General features: G+C 39.8%; 1 protein-coding gene across 13 annotated transcripts in view; it reads right to left on the reverse strand.

Annotated features, from left to right (window-relative positions):
* The window catches only part of LDB2 (LIM domain binding 2), a 392642-nt gene that overhangs the window by 66290 nt on the left and 307877 nt on the right, over positions 1-18475 (reverse strand). For 12 of the 13 annotated variants that reach the window (XM_032273103.1, XM_032273100.1, XM_032273120.1 and 9 more), the window contains exons 4-5: positions 12127-12249; positions 9353-9436 (exon numbers count right to left, since the gene is read on the reverse strand). In XM_032273103.1, coding sequence (XP_032128994.1) covers positions 9353-9436; positions 12127-12249 — 207 coding nt within the window. The remainder of the gene's footprint in view (positions 1-9352; positions 9437-12126; positions 12250-18475) is intronic. The other variant, XM_032273082.1, reaches the window with a different exon arrangement.

Genomic DNA, 18475 nt, shown 5'->3' on the forward strand with positions numbered 1-18475 from the left:
ATCCCAATTACAATAGCTACAAATAAAATAAAATAATTAGAAATTAACTTAACCAAAAAAACTTAAAAAAAAAAAAAGAAATTAACTTAACCAAGTAAGTGAAAGATCTCTACAATGAAATCTACAACGTATTGATGAAAGAAACTGAAGAGGATATACAAAAATGGACAGATATTCCATTTTCACTGATTGAAAGAATCAATATTGTTACAATGTCCATACTACCCAAAGCAATTTACATATTTAATGCAATGCCTATCAAAATACCAATGGCATTTTTCACAAAAATACAAAAGACAATCCCAAGATTTTTATGGAACCACAAAACACCCAGAATAACCAAAGTTATCATGAGCAAAAAGAACAGAACAGAAAAAATCACATTGTCTGACTTAAAATTATACTACAGAGCTATAGTAACTAAAACAGCATGGTACTGGCATAAAAACAAACACACAGACCAGTGGAACAGAATATAGAATATATAAATAAATCCATCATTTACAGTAAACTCATTTTCAAAAAAGTTTTCAAGAACATATATTCAGGAAAGGACAGCCTATTCAATACAGTGCTGGAAAAACTGGATTCCATATGCAGAAGAATGAAATTAGACTCTTATTTCTCACCATAAAAAAATCAAATAAAAATGGATTTAAAAATTAAATCCAAGACCTCACGCTATGAAACTATTAAAAGAAAACATTGAGCAAACTCTCCATGACTTTGGCCTGAGCAAAGACTTCTGGAGCAATACCCCACAGGCACACAGGCACCCCCAAAATGGACAAATGGGATCACGTCAAGTTAAAAAGCTTCTGCACAGCAAAGGAAACAATCAACAAAGTGAAGAGACAATCCAAAGAATGGGAGAAAATAGCTTCAAGCTACCCATTTGACAAGGAATTAATAATCATAATACATGAGAAGTTCAAAGAACTCTATAGAAAAAGATCTAATAATTTAATTAAACATAGACAAGAGATCTTAATAGACAGTTCTCAAAAAGAGACATGAAAATGACAAACAGGTATATGAAAAGGTACTCAACATCACTGATTATCAGAGAAATGCACATCAAAGCTATAATGAGATATCTCATCCCAGTCAAAATGGCTTTTAGTCAAAAGACAGAAAATAACAAATGCTGATGAGAATGTGGAGAAAGGTAACTTTTGTACACTGTTGGTGGGAATGTAAATTAGTATAACCACTATGGAGAATAGTTTGGAGGTTCTTCAAAAAACTAAATACAGAGCTACCATATGATCCAGCAATCCAATCACATTCCTATATACCCCAAAGAAAGGAAATCAGTATGTCAAAGAGATATCTGCACTCCTATGTTTACTGCAGCGCTTATTAACAATAGCCAAGATTTCCAAGCAAATTAAGTGTCTGTCAGCAGACAAATGGATAAAGAAAATATGGCACATATACATAGTAGAGTACTATTCAGTCATAAAAAGGATGAGATTCTGTCATTTACAACAAAATGGATGGAACTGAAGATTATTATATTAAGTGAAATAAGCCAGACACAGAAAGACATATATTGCAAGTTCTCATTTATCTGTGAAAGCTAAAAATTAAAACAAATGAATTGGAGATAGAAAGTAGGAATGGTCACCACAGGTTAGGAAGGGCCAAGGGTGGGGAAATGGAGGATGGTTAACTGGTACAAAAATATAGTTAGAAAGAATTTTAAAAATCTAGCATAGCAGGGTGGCTACAGTAAAAAATAATTTAATTGTTTATTTTTAAATAATTAAAAGAATACAATTGAATTGTTGAAAAACAAGGATAAATGCTTGAGGCGATGTATACCCTATTTACACTGATATGATTATTATGCATTGCATGACTGTATCGAAATACCTCATGTAACTTATAAATATATACACCTACTATGTACCCTAAAAATTAAAATAACAAAAAACAAAGGATTTGTAACCTAGCATTAAGAAAATGTGGTCAAAGAAAATAGAAAAAGATAATCACTCATTAAAAAATTTGTTTTCAATACTTAATGCATTTCCAATTTAATGAAAATAACATAATGACATTCAGAGTAAGGATTAAATACTGATTCAGAGCAAGTAGAAAAAATAATATTAGAAGAAAAATGTAACATGTGATTTCTGAGTATTTAAGTGGGAATCTGCACCCTAGAGAGATGTGAGGGCCTCATACCATGTTGTCTTTTATTTTCTCAATGCATTCAACTCTTTTGCTTCTCAGATTTCATGGTGAAGTTCTAGGTTGTGACTTTAAAAATGAATCACAATTTTGTTTCTAGATACTGTAGGGTAAATGAATTCAACTGAGTTTTATTTGCATGTTTTTTTTATTGTTGTTGTCATCTGAAATTTTGCCTTCCATTTACCAAACTGTCCATCTGCCCAGCATACATTCACTCAGAATGTATCTGCTGGGTGCTTATGTGTCTTCACATTGCTGAGAGTCTAGTCCAGGAGACAAACGAGTGGGGAGACAATTCTTATATGGGACCTGCCAAGTGTTAGTCCCGAGACTGTGTGCACAGAACTCCCAGAGCACTGAGGAGAAGCTCCTACCCTAGCTTAGAGTCAGAAAGATGTTCTCACAGGAGGTGACAGATGAATGAATCCTAAAGGATGTGAAGGATTTAGCCTGGGAAAAATGGATGATGAGAGAAGAGTAGCAACGGTGTCCCAGACTGTCTGTGGCAGTGAGTCGTGCTATGCAGAGGCATGGAGACAAGACAGCATGACCAATCTGGACCAACTGCAGGTGGTTCGTGTGGTCCAGGGTGGAGTACAAGCTGGGGAGCGGGCATGGAATGAGGCTGGGAGGCAGCAGAGGCAGGATCATGGAGGGCTTTGCGAGCAAATGGAAGAAGGTGTGGTGAAGCAGAGCAATGGATTAATACACTGAAAACCGTAAGCAAGACAAATTTAAGTCTCCTGCTGAGACTAAGAGGATCATGGTATCCTCAGGAAAATCAGGAGAGGGTAAAAATTCTGGAATGACCTGAGGTCCCCAGAAGAGACTGGACAGTGTGAACTGGAGCAGACTTACTTGTAACAGTATCTTAAATTCCTTGAAAAAGAGAATGTGCCTTAGCCATTCTTGTAAACATCCCATCCCACCCCTTTTGTGCTTAAATATAGTAAGTAGATGTCACCAAACTGTTGGTTAGCTAATTGATGTGCAGTTTATAAACAAAAGCAGACTACCCCAAATCCTCAGAGAGGTAGACAACTGTATAAACCAGTGCTATTTCTGCTGTTCCTTGCCTTCTGTTCAGTGAATGCAAGGAATGCCCACTCTGTTGTTACAGGAGATTAATAAACATGAAAATGGCACATTCCACTCAATGCCAGCCTAGAAGTTTGTGGCGGCTTCCTTTAAATGTTTAAGGACATGATTTCTGCATTGTCCACCCCTCTTTTCTTTATATTGTTAGAGATAAAATAAACATCAATTACTTCTTCAATTTTAAAATCTTATTCTTTAATGCTATTTGAAGAAAACATGGTTACTGCACACAGTAAACATTCACGTACAGGAATTTCATATTAGAAATTTGAAATAATGGCAATTTCAAACTGGGTTAAAAGCAGCTTTCGTTTTGACAAAATGAAAGGCAAGAATTAAGGAAGAAGGATCAGCTCCTGTGTGTGTTGACCCATGAGGTGCTTTTCATGAGCTCTGCATACAGGGAAATTCAGTGAAAGATTCTGATGTACTCTATCCAGAAAAGAGATCCAGAAGCATTTACAAAGGTACTTTGGTGAATGAATAATGAAAGCTCTGCGTGCATTTATCCTACTAAAACCTAAGGAAGGAGATGTTGTAGCCCATTTCACAGATGAGAAAATGAAGGCTCAGAGAGGTCAAACAACTTGTACAGGGTGGCACAGCTAGTAAGTAGACGATGTTCTCAGATACATACAGTCTAACTTACTCCCAGTTCACGTTACAGTGGGAGGGTGCTTGTCTTGACCATGCTGTTACTGGGAAAAAAATTTCTTGAATTATACCACTCAGCCAGGATGTATGGTTTTGGCTCAAAACACCTACCAGTGTTGGTACCTAAAAACCTAAAACAAACTTGAAACTTACATTTCAGCTATGTTAAACTTTCTAGAGCTCCCCAAGTCACTAACACTCTCCATACTTCTCTGACCCCTCTCACAGTGGGCCCTCTGTTTGGATTGCCCCCTGCCTTGTCTGCCTGATGACCGCCTACTCATCTTTTAGCATCAATCCAAGGCCCATTTTCTCTACGAAGACTTTGCAGCCTCCCTCTCCTACCTTCTAACAATCTCTCTGTCTTTTGTGCCTGGAGTCAGATCATGGTTCCAGATCTCTGATCTGCCACTTACCAGCTCTGTGACCTTGGGAAGCTACTTCTCTGTGCCTCAGTTTTCTCCCCTGCAAAATAGGACTAAAAATAGTTCCTACACCATATGAATGCTGTGAGTATTTTTTATAAAAGAAAGAAAGAAAGAGACTCCCTGCAGAGCACATAGCAGTGATGCCTGGCACATAGTAAGTGCCCCATAAATGTTAGCTAGTGCCATGCTTCTCACTGCACCTGGGAACGATTTCTCTCCAAGTCTGTATTTGTTTTTCTTTCTTACATGCTAGGCAATGATCTCCTTGAGGGCAGATACCTGGCACAAAGAAGGAGTTTTAGAAATGCCTATGAAATGAATGACGAATAAATGGGCAAGCAGGATCTGGTGGAAACTGACAAAGCTCCACATCCAGGTCTCATTGACCTGGACGACTCAATGCCCATTAAACTGCACTGTGCCTTCTCACGGTTGCTGAACTGGATCTTTTCGTAAAATGCCAGGCAGACAGCACGACTTCTACTTCCCAGCAAACAAGGAGAAGGACACATTTCTGAGTTCCTGGCTTGCTTCTCCCATGCTAGTGCTCAAGTTCTACCACGAGAGCATGCTGCTTACTGAAAGGCGCCGTCTCCCCATGTCATGGAACAATTTTCCCCAGCACACCGAGGACATGCTTCGTGAAGCCCACCATCCAGCATCGGAATACCCAACAGCCACAAAATAACGACCTCCTCATCCTGCAGGTCCCTTCCCTGCTCTGGCTTGGATAACTACTGCAGGGACACTCAGTCAGCAAGTCCCAGTCCCCTCCAGAGGTCGCAGAGGCAGCCTCCAGAGGAGGTGAGACCACACCGTGATAGAGCGCCATCTCCGCAGGCTCAGCGACTTCCAGCCGCAGCTCCACTGGGACCATCGAGTCAGTCACCATGGTATCTCTTAGTTTAGGGCACCTCTAATCTTGTCATGCACGCGACAGGAGGGAGAAGGGAATGAAGAGAGGGAACAGCAGGTGATTTGACAACCCAAATCAAAGGACAACAATTGTTCTTGTTGTCACTTCAAAAGCACCAGGTCACCAGAGCCCCTTCCAAACTGCTGCTGGCAAGCCTCTGTGTTCAGCCCCATCATCTGCATTCACAATGTCCACAGCTTGGCCATCCTCGGGGCCTCACTTGCTCCTCCCTCCAATGGTGGGATCTGCTTTTGGTCAGCTCTGTGTATTTCCTGACTGCTGGTCTCCATGAGAATGATTAGAATTTCATTGGAATATATGAACTTGTTTTGACGAAACTAGGTGGCTGTAACTGCTTACTTTCTGGTCTGCTTAATTTTATTACGTTAGACACCACATATTGAAATTTCAACATCTGGAGCATTTAAAATCTCTATCCATCCTTTCCAAAGCAGGATGCATCCATTTTTAAGTTCTTTAATTGCATAGAAGGCTTTGGATTTGTATTTACCAACATATTCGTCTGACCTCTTTCTCTGATACTGGGAGTGTCATTGAAGCTTCTTATTACCTTATTTGAACAATACTTCAGATGACCTTCTGGGGCTTGAGGCAAAGGCCAGGCTTCTCAGATGAATGTGGAGGCTTCAGATCTTAAGGCAACTTTATAAATGAATGTATTTTGTGACTGCTCCACTGTCTTTAAAAAATTAGATGATAAGGCTGTTAGAAGAATGTTAAATCCCAGGTCTAAATGGAAGGAAATGACCTTTGTCTGTTATTCTCAGTGACCACTAACCACCATGGAAGCCTATGTGCACTGGTTTTAAGCAATGAGTTTGAGATTCTGCTCAACCGTGACCTGTCAAGTGGCCCACGTCTGCCTGAAGGATTTGTGACTAGGAAGCATGGCTTCTGTCCTGAGCTGCTTGTCAAGACCTGAGAATCATTCCCTGGGCTATCTCCGGCTTTGTATCTCCCTCTATCTTAGCACGCTTCACTGGAACCAAAGCTGACCACATCCCACCAGATTGTGATGACTGCCAACTGAGGAGAGAGGCCATATCTCCACGATGAAGCCCAGCACCTGGAAAACTGCCAGGAATAATGAGTGAGTGCAAAATAATGCAAGGAAGGCAGGGAATGCAAACAGCTGCTGAACCAATATGCACAAGTTAGGAAATAAAGTAGCATTAGGCAGACCCCGAGTGAGTAGACAGTCAGCTCTGTGTTTCTCTATGTGGCCCCAGCACATCAAACAATCATGGGTACACAGAAGGTGCTCAATACATGATGAGAGTGAACACAAACGAAGCACTTTCTGTCCCCAAGCCCTGTGCTAAGCCCTTTACATGGATGGTCTGACCTGATCCTTGCACTAAATCCTATAAGGAGCTGATATTATTTTCGGCAAAGTTAATGAAGGACCACTGATAGATGCTGACTCCCTAGTGAAGGCAGGAAACACATGATCCAATTTCTATCAATATCATCAATCTCCCATGCTCACTAGCAAGGCAGCAGCATTCTGCAGTGAAGTACATGGATTTTGGGTCAGGCTGCCTGGGTTCAAGTCCCAGTTCTGCCACTTGTGTGTAAAACTGGGCGTCTTCACTTACTGAAACTCTTGGTGCCTCATTTTGCTAGAGGGATGGTAATGGGGTACAGGGATCGTTATGAGACTAGCTCAGTCACAAGATACATAGCAAAAGACCCGACATGCAGCAAGCACTGTGTCCATGTGCAGCCTCAAAACGCTACTCCTTATTGCCCAAACCCATCAGTGATTTCCTTACTGTCGTTGTCAGGAGAGGGGTAGTGCCTTCTCTCTGTTCCATAGGTCTGACTTCAGTCTTTGTGGGCCACAGGATGTGGGGACCGGGTGGGCCTTGACCACAGGGTGAGAGTCAACCATTTACAAATGATGATAGTAAGAGAGGAGTAGGGAGAAGAAGGAAACAAATTTCTTGTTTACTAATCTATGTTAAATGCAGCTAAAAGATGTAATTAGGAATCTGTCCAAGATCTTGCCATAGGGTGAGTGACCAAGTCTAGGATAGACTTCAAAGTCCCAGCTTCCTCTGTGGGGTCTGCCTGAGAACACATACTGTGAAACTTCTTTGTCTGCAGGAGGAAGAGCATCTTCCCTGTTTTAAACTAAAACTCTCCTGGTCCCTGACAAGACGATATGCCCAGCAGTACAGAGCATCCTCCCGGATTGTGGGGAGAACAACTCCATGGACCCTCATGCCTCGGGCACTGTACCAGCTGCCCTGCAAGAGAGCCATTCTTGCAGCAGAGACCAGAGGTTTAGGAGGCATAGCCCCAGCTAGCCTGGTTGGGAGCACCCATTACCCACCTACACTCCTGGGCCGACTTTGGTTTCCCTCTGAGCAGAGACCAGTGGGCTCTTTAGTGGTTCAGGGCTGCCACAGTGGAAGGGGCATTAAGATGGGCAGGTGGGGAACACAGCTGATTCCAGCTCTTGCCAGACCTGAATTTGGCCCTGGGGCTTCTAGGCTGTAGAAGAAAAAAATCTCCTTTTATCCAGTACAAGAACTCTGTCTTCTCTTATTTAACCCTTTCAGAGGTTCCTCATTACCAAAAACTCCCCTGGTTCAGCAGCTCAGTCAGCCAGTTACTCCAAGACCTGTTTCCCAACTAACTCTCTCTTGTGGCCCTCCTGGCCTCTCACTTTGTGTCCTGCATCATACAACTGTTTGGAATTCCATTCTTCAATCCACTGTCCCTTTTTCCCCTTTGATGGAAGTATCCATCCTTCCCCTTTCATCAGGTTTAACTTTATCCATTCTTTCATGCTCAAGTCAAGCATCATCTTTCCCATGAAGCCTTCTCTGATTGAGGCATCTAAGGTGTCTCTGTTTTGTGTTTTCATAATTCCTTCTGGAAACTTCTATCATGGAATTTACCATTTTGCATATAATTTTCTCTCTTTATGGGTCCACCTTTCATAGGAGTGAGTTTCTTGATGACAGGTAGCATGACTTTTGTCAATGCTTCTTGAGTGTCCAGCCCAGTTCCTGGCACATTGCAATGTGTGAAGGACTTTGAGGAATCTTCCCAAATCACTCTTAATTCACGGAAGAGCAAGCCCTGCCAAAGCATTTCAGCATTTCAACCAATGCAAAATGGCTGTGCACAAAGGATTGTGAATACAAAACACAATTCAGAAACCTGGAATGCACTTAAGGTTAAAAAAACAATGACATAAACTTTATAAAGGAGTGGGAGGTCCTGGAGAGATAAACTGCTGAACAATGAAGGAACTCAGCATCTCAGAGACAAAGGCATGTGAAATGCAGCCACTGCCTTCTCATGGATTCTGGAGGACAATGCTTGCTTTATGAATGAAACTATATTCCCCACCTGTAAGTGGACTACTGCAACTCCATCCTAAAAATTAGTGTGATATATCACTCTTTTAGGTCAAACATGGAGGTTCTGCATATTTCACAGGGATTTTTGCCTAAAACATTTATTTTTTAAAAAATAAAAACAATTTATATCCATTTCCCTCCCCCACCAAATATGTGACATGTGTTCAGAGAGTCCCTACGAAGTCTTAGAAATATCTGTGCTTCAGTGCAGGATTGGATTTCTGCAGGACACTCTATGAAGGCAGTACACTGATTCTCCTAAGGTGTGACCAGTGTCTGGATGGAGGCATAGGGGCAGTGAACTCACTAATAGCCCATTCGAACTTGAGACAACCATAAGGAAAGCGGCAACAAAGCATTTTGTGACAATGGGACATTCCTAACCTTTGAATAATTAATTCCAAGAGACATACAGATATAGGACTCAATCCTGACAAATTCTAGTTTTGATGCTGTGTTAATTAAACCCTGTCCTCCATTGAAAACACACACACACACACACACACACACACACACACACACACACATCTAGTACAGAACACAGACATTGTGTTATATCACCAGTACCTCATTTTAACTTCTTGGTTCAAGATGCATATAAACCTCTGAAGTACTTTTCAAACTCATCAAAAAATAAAACCATTTGATGGTCTTACCCTGAGGTAGTTGAGGGTGAAGTTTGTTAGCCCCATCCTGGTGATGTTTTTGGACAGCTGATCCAGGACCTGAGGATCTTGTGCCTAAATGGAAAAAAAAAAACCCACATGTATTTTACCGCTACAGGATGGTCCTAAGAAAATCTCAGACTGTGCTACAGCTGCTAAGAAGTGCAATCTCGACATTGTCGATTTGCTTTTGGAGGGCAGGCTGCTGGAGGTAATTTAATTTACATTTCGAAGACATTTGCATATAACACTCAAGGACATTTTCAGATCAATTGTGCAAGACAGAGGGAAAACCCAAACTGCTCAGTGTGCTTTCAGTCCTTGGGAGAAATGATGTTACTTCTTCCTGGAGAGGCCTTGGCACTCGGCCCTCCAGCCTGAGTCACAGAACCCTGCCAGGAGAGCTCCAGGTTTACCGCCCTCATTAGAGAAGCCAGGCCCTCTGGACTGGGCAGAGCCATCTTCAGGACTGGCCTTTGTTTCCTGCTGTGACAGTGGTGGTGTTTTTACAGCTTGGGGTTGAGGGCTGTACTGGAAAACTTTGCCACTGACATGAAATACACACACACACACACACACACACACACACACACACGCACACACATGCACACACGCATACAGAGAGACAGAGGATTCTAACTCTCCTTCCCATTAAGCTGAGTCTGGAAATAGATATCCCCAACAATTTTTTTCTGTAGGACTGTAAGAGTAAGTATCATATTTTCCAAAATGTCAGCCACATTTTAAAGAGGAATGTAAAGTTCTGTGGGCCACACCAAATGTTCTGTTTGGCTAGAAAAAAAGGAAAATTCTTTCTGGGATCCATTTTAAAATGAGTCTCTTGGTTGATGTTCTTTCTGTTTGGCTTTCCTTCTTTCTTAATTGATATAAGCAAATTGGCACTAAACAGAGGGAGATGGAAGTAAACATCCCCTTGTCTCCCTGTCTGCCTTCATGAGACTAGGTTATACTAATGTGACTTATTCTTTTCTGTACTTACTTTTCTCATAGTGATATCACCAATTGGATTTGTGTATATAAATAAAAAATGCAGGAGAAAACAGAGCATACCAGTTTCATGTCAATTTCCTAAAAGGGGTCTTCTCTGACATTTATCCTATATATATTAAACTTGTCTCATGTGCTAGGAAGTTTTCGTTCTATCAAGTAGTCAGGGTCAACCTCAAGGAGCTTACATGTCAGTCAGAAGACAGAAAAGATAATAATAAAGGAATGCAAAAATGTTGTTCTTGCTGTTGTGGCTACCAATGATGATGATGACAGCCAATCGCCAAAAACCGTAGAGGAGACACTATGTGCCAGGCATCGTTCTAAGTGCTTTACAGACATTAACTCTTAGTTTGATTCTCTGAGACATACTTTATTACTATACCCATTTTATAGACGAGGGACTAGAAGCACAGAGATGTCACATCATTTGCCAAAACCACACAGGAGCAAAGGTCCAACCCTATGTGGTCTCAATACAGGGCCCAGGATCCCAACTGTTATCCTTTGCTGCCTTTTAGTCTATTTTGAGAGTAATAGAAGTGAATATTCCAGACTCCCTCAAAGAGAGTGGAGGATGTAAACTAAGTTTTAAAAATCAAGAGCTTGGAGCACAGACAGTCAGAAATCACGGAGCAGGAAAGTGGGGTGCCGCAACAGAAAGCACAAGGCCGAGGGGAGGGGCAGAGCTTGGGTTAACTAGTCAGAAAGAGGTGGCTGAGAACAAACTTGTGGAGAGATAGCTGGGAATGGGATAGCTGGGAGACAAAGTCAGAACCAGCTGGGGCAAAATCTTGATTTTGCTACCTTTGGGCTAAAAAACACGAGGCAACGTACTGAATTTCTCTGAACCTCAGTTTCTTCACTTTTAAAATAGGAATAATACTAACTCACCTTTCTGCGTGACTGTGAGGATTTAATATCATGAGGTATACAAAATGCTTAGCTCAAGGCCTGGCATAGTAAACACTCAGGAAATGGTAGTTATTGTTATGTTACTTTCTTTTGATTGTTCAGGGTCTTTAAAATCAGGCATACGAAGGCTGATTTTGCTCCAATGGTTTTCATGGAAGCGGCTGCATCATGTATTATAGAGGAGATACTTAAATTTAAGTTGATGCCTTTGACGACTTCTGAAGACAGTGCACCTGACTAGTTCCTACTTACATTTAAAATACATCTCTAGATTAGCATAGAATCCATCTTTACACCTAATTTGTGTTTAGTAAATATGATGTGATTTATGGTCAAAGGAAACCAAGAAAAGCCCAGGTATTCAAATTTAGCACTGTGATCAGGGAGGACCAACTTCTAACATGAATCTGAAGATATCAGAGTCTCATGTCTCGTCAGATGGTTCTATTCAAAACTGGAAATTGTTTTTCTAACTTCTTGTTTTATTTCATTCCCCAGTTATACATAACAGGTTTATTAGCCCAAGCAGAGCAGTTCTTGATAATGACTGAATGGAATTTAAGAAAAGTACAAACTGTTTATTGAAGTAACCTCAATTTGGAGTTCAAAATAATAAAGTATCAAAAATAGTCTCACAATGTACCAAACTTGGAAACAAAAAGGGGAGAAAAAGGCCTGTGGATTAAAATGGCTGAGAACAAAACTCAGTATTTAGAGTTAACTACCTAAAGCGTGACAACGACTGGAATTCTTTCACAGAGAGAGGACCGAGTATTTCCCCTTGAGTGAAATGAAGGAGAAAAAAAAAGAAAAGAAAGCAAAACAGAAATTACATTACTTACATGCATGGCTAGAATGCTTCTTGGGACTAACTCTCGGTATTGTCTAATGGTAAAGTGCCATGTTTTTATTCTCATGAGATCATCAAAGGTGAACTCCAAGATCAGTCTGCCTTCTGTACATACCTACAAGCGACAAACAACACAGTAATTTGTTATGCACTTTGTGAAAGCCACATTTTGTAACTCACACATCAGTTACTCAGCATGGTCTCCCTTTCTGCCCTTGGGCAGTGCTCACTTTTGGTAAAAATGTGACACAAGTGATTTGTCCACTGCACATGGTACAAATGTCAGCTCTAAAATCAATGGGTCCAAAAGACTGTACAGCTGCTTACTATCCATGATGTGCTAGTAATTCTACTAGTTACTACTGAAACTCTATGAGACTCAGCTTCTTCATCTGTAAATATGGAGATAAAACTCATCTTATAGTGACATTGGGTCAAAAAGTTTTCCACCATTTTCATCATCCTTCAGCCATAGGGGCTTGAGCTCCTATCCTAATCTTGGTTATCCTATTCTGGGACAAAGTACCCAATAAACTCATTCATGCTTAAGTGTGAGCTACTACAACTTGACCCAACTAGAGGAAGTTTTTATTTCCAGAAAGAAATACCACAGGGCAATGCTTAACCCAAGGCAAGCAATATCACTTACTGATGTGTAGAAAATAGAAGCATGTGGCGAAACTATATTCCTTGAATCTCAGCACATCAGTAATGACAAATTCTGCTTGCATAGAAGGCTAGTCTTAGAGGGGATGGGACCCTTTATCTTTCTAAGAAAAATATATATTATTAATGAAACATAATAGAATTTTGAAGTGTCTCTTCCTTGATAGAGTAATCAGTGACAGTCACATTTTAATCTTTTTTTGATATTCACATCATTTTTAGCATGTAATTCCTATTTTATTTACCATTCCTTTCACTATTAAAGACTTTGAAATGAAAGAAAGTGCTAGGCAATTGTAAACTACTGAGCCTATTTCAACTATAAGATAGGAGGTGGTGGTAGTGTTTAAATAGCTCAGTTTAAATAGTTACAACTCATTAATCAGACCATTTCTGCCTTAGGAAAGCAGGACAAAATAGTGGGTGGATACTTTGGCATCAGACAGCAGTGGATTTGAATCCCAACTCTACTTTTTAGTCATTCCAGAACTTTGGAAAAAATCTAATAAATTCCCCAAATTCTTGTTTTTCTCATATGTAAAATGGAAATAGAAATGTCCTTGGGTAAGGATGTTAGACAAATACATTAAATGAAATCATATATGCAGACTGCCTGGAATTGTGCCTGCCATGTAGTAGGATAACAGCAAATGATAGCCCTACGGATAAAAGGAATGCTACCAGCAGGGTGCAGTGGCTCACGCCTGTAATCCCAGCACTTTGGGAGGCTAAGGCAGGTGGATCATGAGGTCAGGAGTTCGAGACCAGCCTGATCAACATGGTGTAACCTTGTCTCTACCAAAAATACAAAAACTTAACCAGGTGTGGTGGTGCATGCCTGCGATCCCAGCTACTCAGGAGGCTGAGGCAGAAGAATTGCTTGAACCCAGGAGGCAGAGGTTGCGATGAGCCGAGATCTTGCCATTGCACTCCAGCCTGGGCAACAAGAGTGAAACTCTGTCTCAAACAAACAAACAAACAAAAAAAGAATGCTACCAAAGAAACACAAAGCCCTAGACCAGTAATGGTCATCATGTGCCACCTGAGACCTAGAAGTTCACTAGCGGTAGGATCTCAGGGGCTCTCCTGGGTGGAGCTGGGCCTCCATCTCAGCTTTGAGGTCCCCATTAACTTTCTAGATTTCACCAAGCAGCTTCTATTTTTGTCTGTCTCTTACTGCATTGGGCTTCTGATCAAGCTTTTTAGAGAGATTTCCTAGGCTAAAAACAAACATGCAATCCTCCAGAAACTTGAAAAAACACACTCAGAAACAAATAAGTAAAAATTAATTAGCTGAAGAGAAAATATAAGTATTTGCAAAACTATAGTGCATGAATATATATCAACTTTTTATCAAGTATTAATAATCACTTTCCTTTTTGGAAATGTAATACAAAACACCACCACTTTTTGAGTTGTAACTTGGTCTGCGCACTGGGTTGGGTGCACCGAAGGTCACATGTTCTTTAAACATGTCAAGTGCCAGTACAGAATTACTAACAAGTGTTGATGGGACACTACTCAAGAAAGATGCTGTAAATGTGTGCCATCTTTGTCTTATCAAAGATATGAGAGACACTGTGGGATAATTATTGATAATCTGGGTGACGACATTTGCCTCAGATCCAATTAGCAGGATCTGTGGGTAATTTCAGGCATTTGGGCACTTGGCTGGGAACCCCTTGGCTGTGTAATCTTCAGAGCCTTGTTTCTGGTGTCTCAGCCATGAGAGTTGAGTACACAGAGATGGAGAAGACTTCAGTGTCCCCAAACCTGTCCCCTTAAGCATCATCAGCTTTGGAATTAATTTACCAAGACATTCAAAAGAGTTGCATGGAGATTAAGCCACACGATTCCCCCTGGGGTGTTGGCATGACAGAAGCCACCTACGGTGACAGCTTTCACAAAACAGAGGTAGCTATAGGGAGCCATCAACAGTGAAATGTCTTGACAAAACAGGACAGGGATATTTGGATGCTATAATCCTCTTTTTAAAGGCGGGGGATTATTGGATATTTAAACAAATATTAGCTTAGTTAAATGTCATCCTTTTAAAAATTACCTAGTATATTTGTTTTGCATTTATGAACCACAAACGCAGGGCAAGTGAAGGTTCTGGTTTACTTCTATCGGGAGAGAATTTCATAATGGGAAGGCATGTATGCACGCCTACTGATGGATTGCTCAGCTGGAGCATCCTTAAGATCAAGTTAAATTGTGTCCTTTGTTCACGGTAACAGAGCAAGCTAGTTGGGGACCTTTCTTACACTCAAACTGTCATGGGCCTACTAAATGGAAAATTGCAGCAAGCCTTGGGCTCCTCCTATTTTCAGTCAAAACCAAGGGTTTAACTAGGGTATACCATGTGCAAGACAGGAATCCTTGGAATCAAATCTGAATTGACTGCACTGGATTTTTTTTTAAAGGAAAAATAAACAACTTCTTTGAATGAAAGGATGGAGGGGGATTTTGGTCACTGCTGGTCTTCCCCAAGTAATTACACCCACACCTTCCAGGCCCTAGGCAGGCCCTTCACACCTGTGCCCGTTATAGAAATTAAAGAAAACCAAAGGCTTTGTGATTTGTTCTACATGCAACAGCCAGCAATGGAATGGAGGCAAATAAGAAAAAATACATACGTATTCCCTATTCAGAAATGATAAAAAAAAAAAAAAAAACAACAGGCATAGCCTATAAAAGGGAATTAATGTCTTCTCTCTTCAGAAAAATTCTGTGCATTCCTGTTAATCAATACAACTAATGTAGCTTTTATCTGAAGTCGGCCCCTTTTTTTTTAAAGCTGCCTTTCACTTGGAATCCAAAATCAAAAGGGTCCCCAATTAAGAAAACATTTTCTGTTGTGCTGAATTCATGTTACCGTACTGTGAGCTCTGACATTTTGTTTCTGTGGTAACCAAAATCAGCTGATTAGTTGGCATGGCAACAGAAAAGATGTAATCCCAGCAGACACACTCTAATCAATGCCCCCAGTACAGATGGTCTCCGGAGGATCAACAAGAAAGAGGCTGGCAGGCATTCAGCCGATCACGTGCTAGCTTGAGACTAGGCCAGGAACAAGAGAACTAAAAAAGAACATTTCTCAAACTAACCAGTAGCTTTTTAACCCTTTTCTTTCTTTGGCTAATTGTAATGCAATAGTGACTGTGTATATAGCTGTATAATACAATGATTCTCATACAGCTTTGATGAAATCAAGTGTGCGTGTTAAGTGGGAGTGTTTATCTAATTTTCTTAGTTTTTATGCTTGGAACAGCATGCATGGAATAGTACTTTTAGATTAACAGTTGTGCAAAGCTCATTGTATTTTCCTTAAAGGTATTTCATATGCAGATGCATACATATGTATTATACATATATATACACACACACATTAGAGCATGATCTGACCACTGATAGTATAATTTGCTTAGAATCAGGAGAAGAGTAGAAATTCTAAAATATAATGTGGTATACAGGCTAAGGTAAGAAGGATGAACTGTCAAAGACATAAGTGAGTATTCATATAGGAAAATTGATGGATGCATTTCCATGGTACTTCTCTATTGTAGTAAATAATTTCATAATGAATAAGTGAAAACAGAGAAAACATAAACCTATCTTTATAGAGATGATAAAGATGTACAATAATGGCCATAGATTTGTTCCAGTTTGTAAAATCTGAAATTAACCCCAAAAATGTACCCTAGAGAGTGTTCCTCTCAGCATCCATCAATGTTCAAACCCTCCAATATAAATATTACTTGGGGTCTTTAATTCTGAAAACCTTGATGTCTGCTCTTCTGATCATTAAACTTTGTTTTCTGTTTGATTAGAAAACTGAAAACATAAAAGAAAGGCTTTATCATGTGTGTTTTAAAATTCTAATTATATATTTATCCATAATCAATAATGTTCCTGGTACCAGGAAATTGCAAAATGCTCATGACACTCCTGAGGAATAGTTAATATTTCTGTTGATTAGGATTGCGGCTGATTTTTGATTCACCAGTTGATCAAATTTTCATAAAAGCAACTCAGAACCGCGGGGTCAAATGCTATTTGGGGAATGAGAGTTTATTGATAGACTAAATTAGAACACTGCAATGCTGCCTGCATATATATGCTAAGGACTAATAGCAGGCTTCCCTTTAAAAATAAACATTGGCTTCTGAACCCTTTTTCTTTGTAAAAAATTCTGAAAAGTCATTAACCCACTGTTTTGTAGTAAACAGCCTTATTTTATTAGATATAAATGAGTTATTTTTAATTAATATAAGAACAAAAATATTGGAAAGTTTTTTGAGTGTTATAATAATCCCCAAGGAGCAAAAATAAAAAAAAAAAAAAATTAAGAGAGGAAAATAAGAAAAAAAAAATAGATCCTTTGAAATTTCCTAAAAATAAATGTGCATAATTAGCATCTGGACTAGGTCCACATAACTGAGCTCCATTTCCCAGAAAGTGATATTTTACCTCACGGCATGGAAATATTCACTTCAGGAGTTGGCAAATATACTTCCTTGGAGTTGAGTCAGATGGGTGGTCCAAACAATTGCTGCTTGGGGCAGGGGAGCTGTGCTCAGGAGAGTGCTTGGGTCTTTCTGGTGACTGCCTTAGATAGCTGAACAGACCATTCAACCATCCGAGAGGAGCATTTCAAGATGAGAAAGAATGCAACACAGGAAAACCTTAGTTCCTTGATTTGAGTGAAAATCACACTTTATGGATTCACTAGAAGAATGGAATTCTTTTCTATCTAAAACAAGTCCCTAATGTTCAGCACTAAACCTTCAGAGCAGCTATGTTCACTTATGAAACAATTTTAACCTGAGAAAGAAAGACATTGAGTAAATATACTAAAGGACTACTACAAAATGCATTTTTGTTTTCAATGGCTACTGGCTTTGGAAGCAGCGCCTTAATTACAGCAAAGTTTTTAATTTAATTGTCATGGATTTTTTTCCCCCTTACAGCATAAGGATTTGGTATGTTTCTCTTGAATTAACCTAAAAATAAAATTAAGCCTAGAGGGAAAAAATAAAACAATAATGAAGCAGCAGAGAAAGGCTTTCTCTGCAATGTTAAGACTTTGTAACACTAGAAATGAATGGCCTGCATATCCGTCTGATCTACAAGATTGTATAAATGTTCTGCATCTCCAGAATGAAGTAAGACATGGGCAGATTAAACAATTATTCAGGTGATTGTTACTTTCCATGTAGCAAAAGTCTCCTGCCAGCCAAAACTTCTGCATCCAGTGTGAAGCTTCTTTGTCTCTGAATGTCAACTCTCCTCTTTGCCTGTTAGAACAGGAAGAAAGAAAAACCCTACCCTTTCCCACATTTGAGAAAGTTTGCTGACAAAATTAAGATGCCATAGAATCAATGGTATTTGATGATTTGTTTTTGCATTTTCTAACCATTTCCTTTGCCTTTGGTTTTGTATACCAGCATGGAACTGGAGAGATGAAACTGTACCAATAAGATAAGCTCAGTGAATAAAAAAGAAACATTATATTTTTATGCTTGCAGCAAAATTGCATAAGTAATAAACCCATCTTTAGTTTTATACATTGGGCTTTTGCAATTAACCCTGATGTTTCAACCTCTTTTAAGTATAAATAGAGGGTTCTCATTTGTGTTTTGAACTAAAAGAGATAGCTGCTATCATTAATA

The sequence above is a fragment of the Sapajus apella genome, unplaced genomic scaffold, assembly GCF_009761245.1.
Source record: "Sapajus apella isolate SASKATOON/1434 unplaced genomic scaffold, GSC_monkey_1.0 scaffold5, whole genome shotgun sequence".
Taxonomy (NCBI): Eukaryota; Metazoa; Chordata; class Mammalia; order Primates; family Cebidae; genus Sapajus; species Sapajus apella.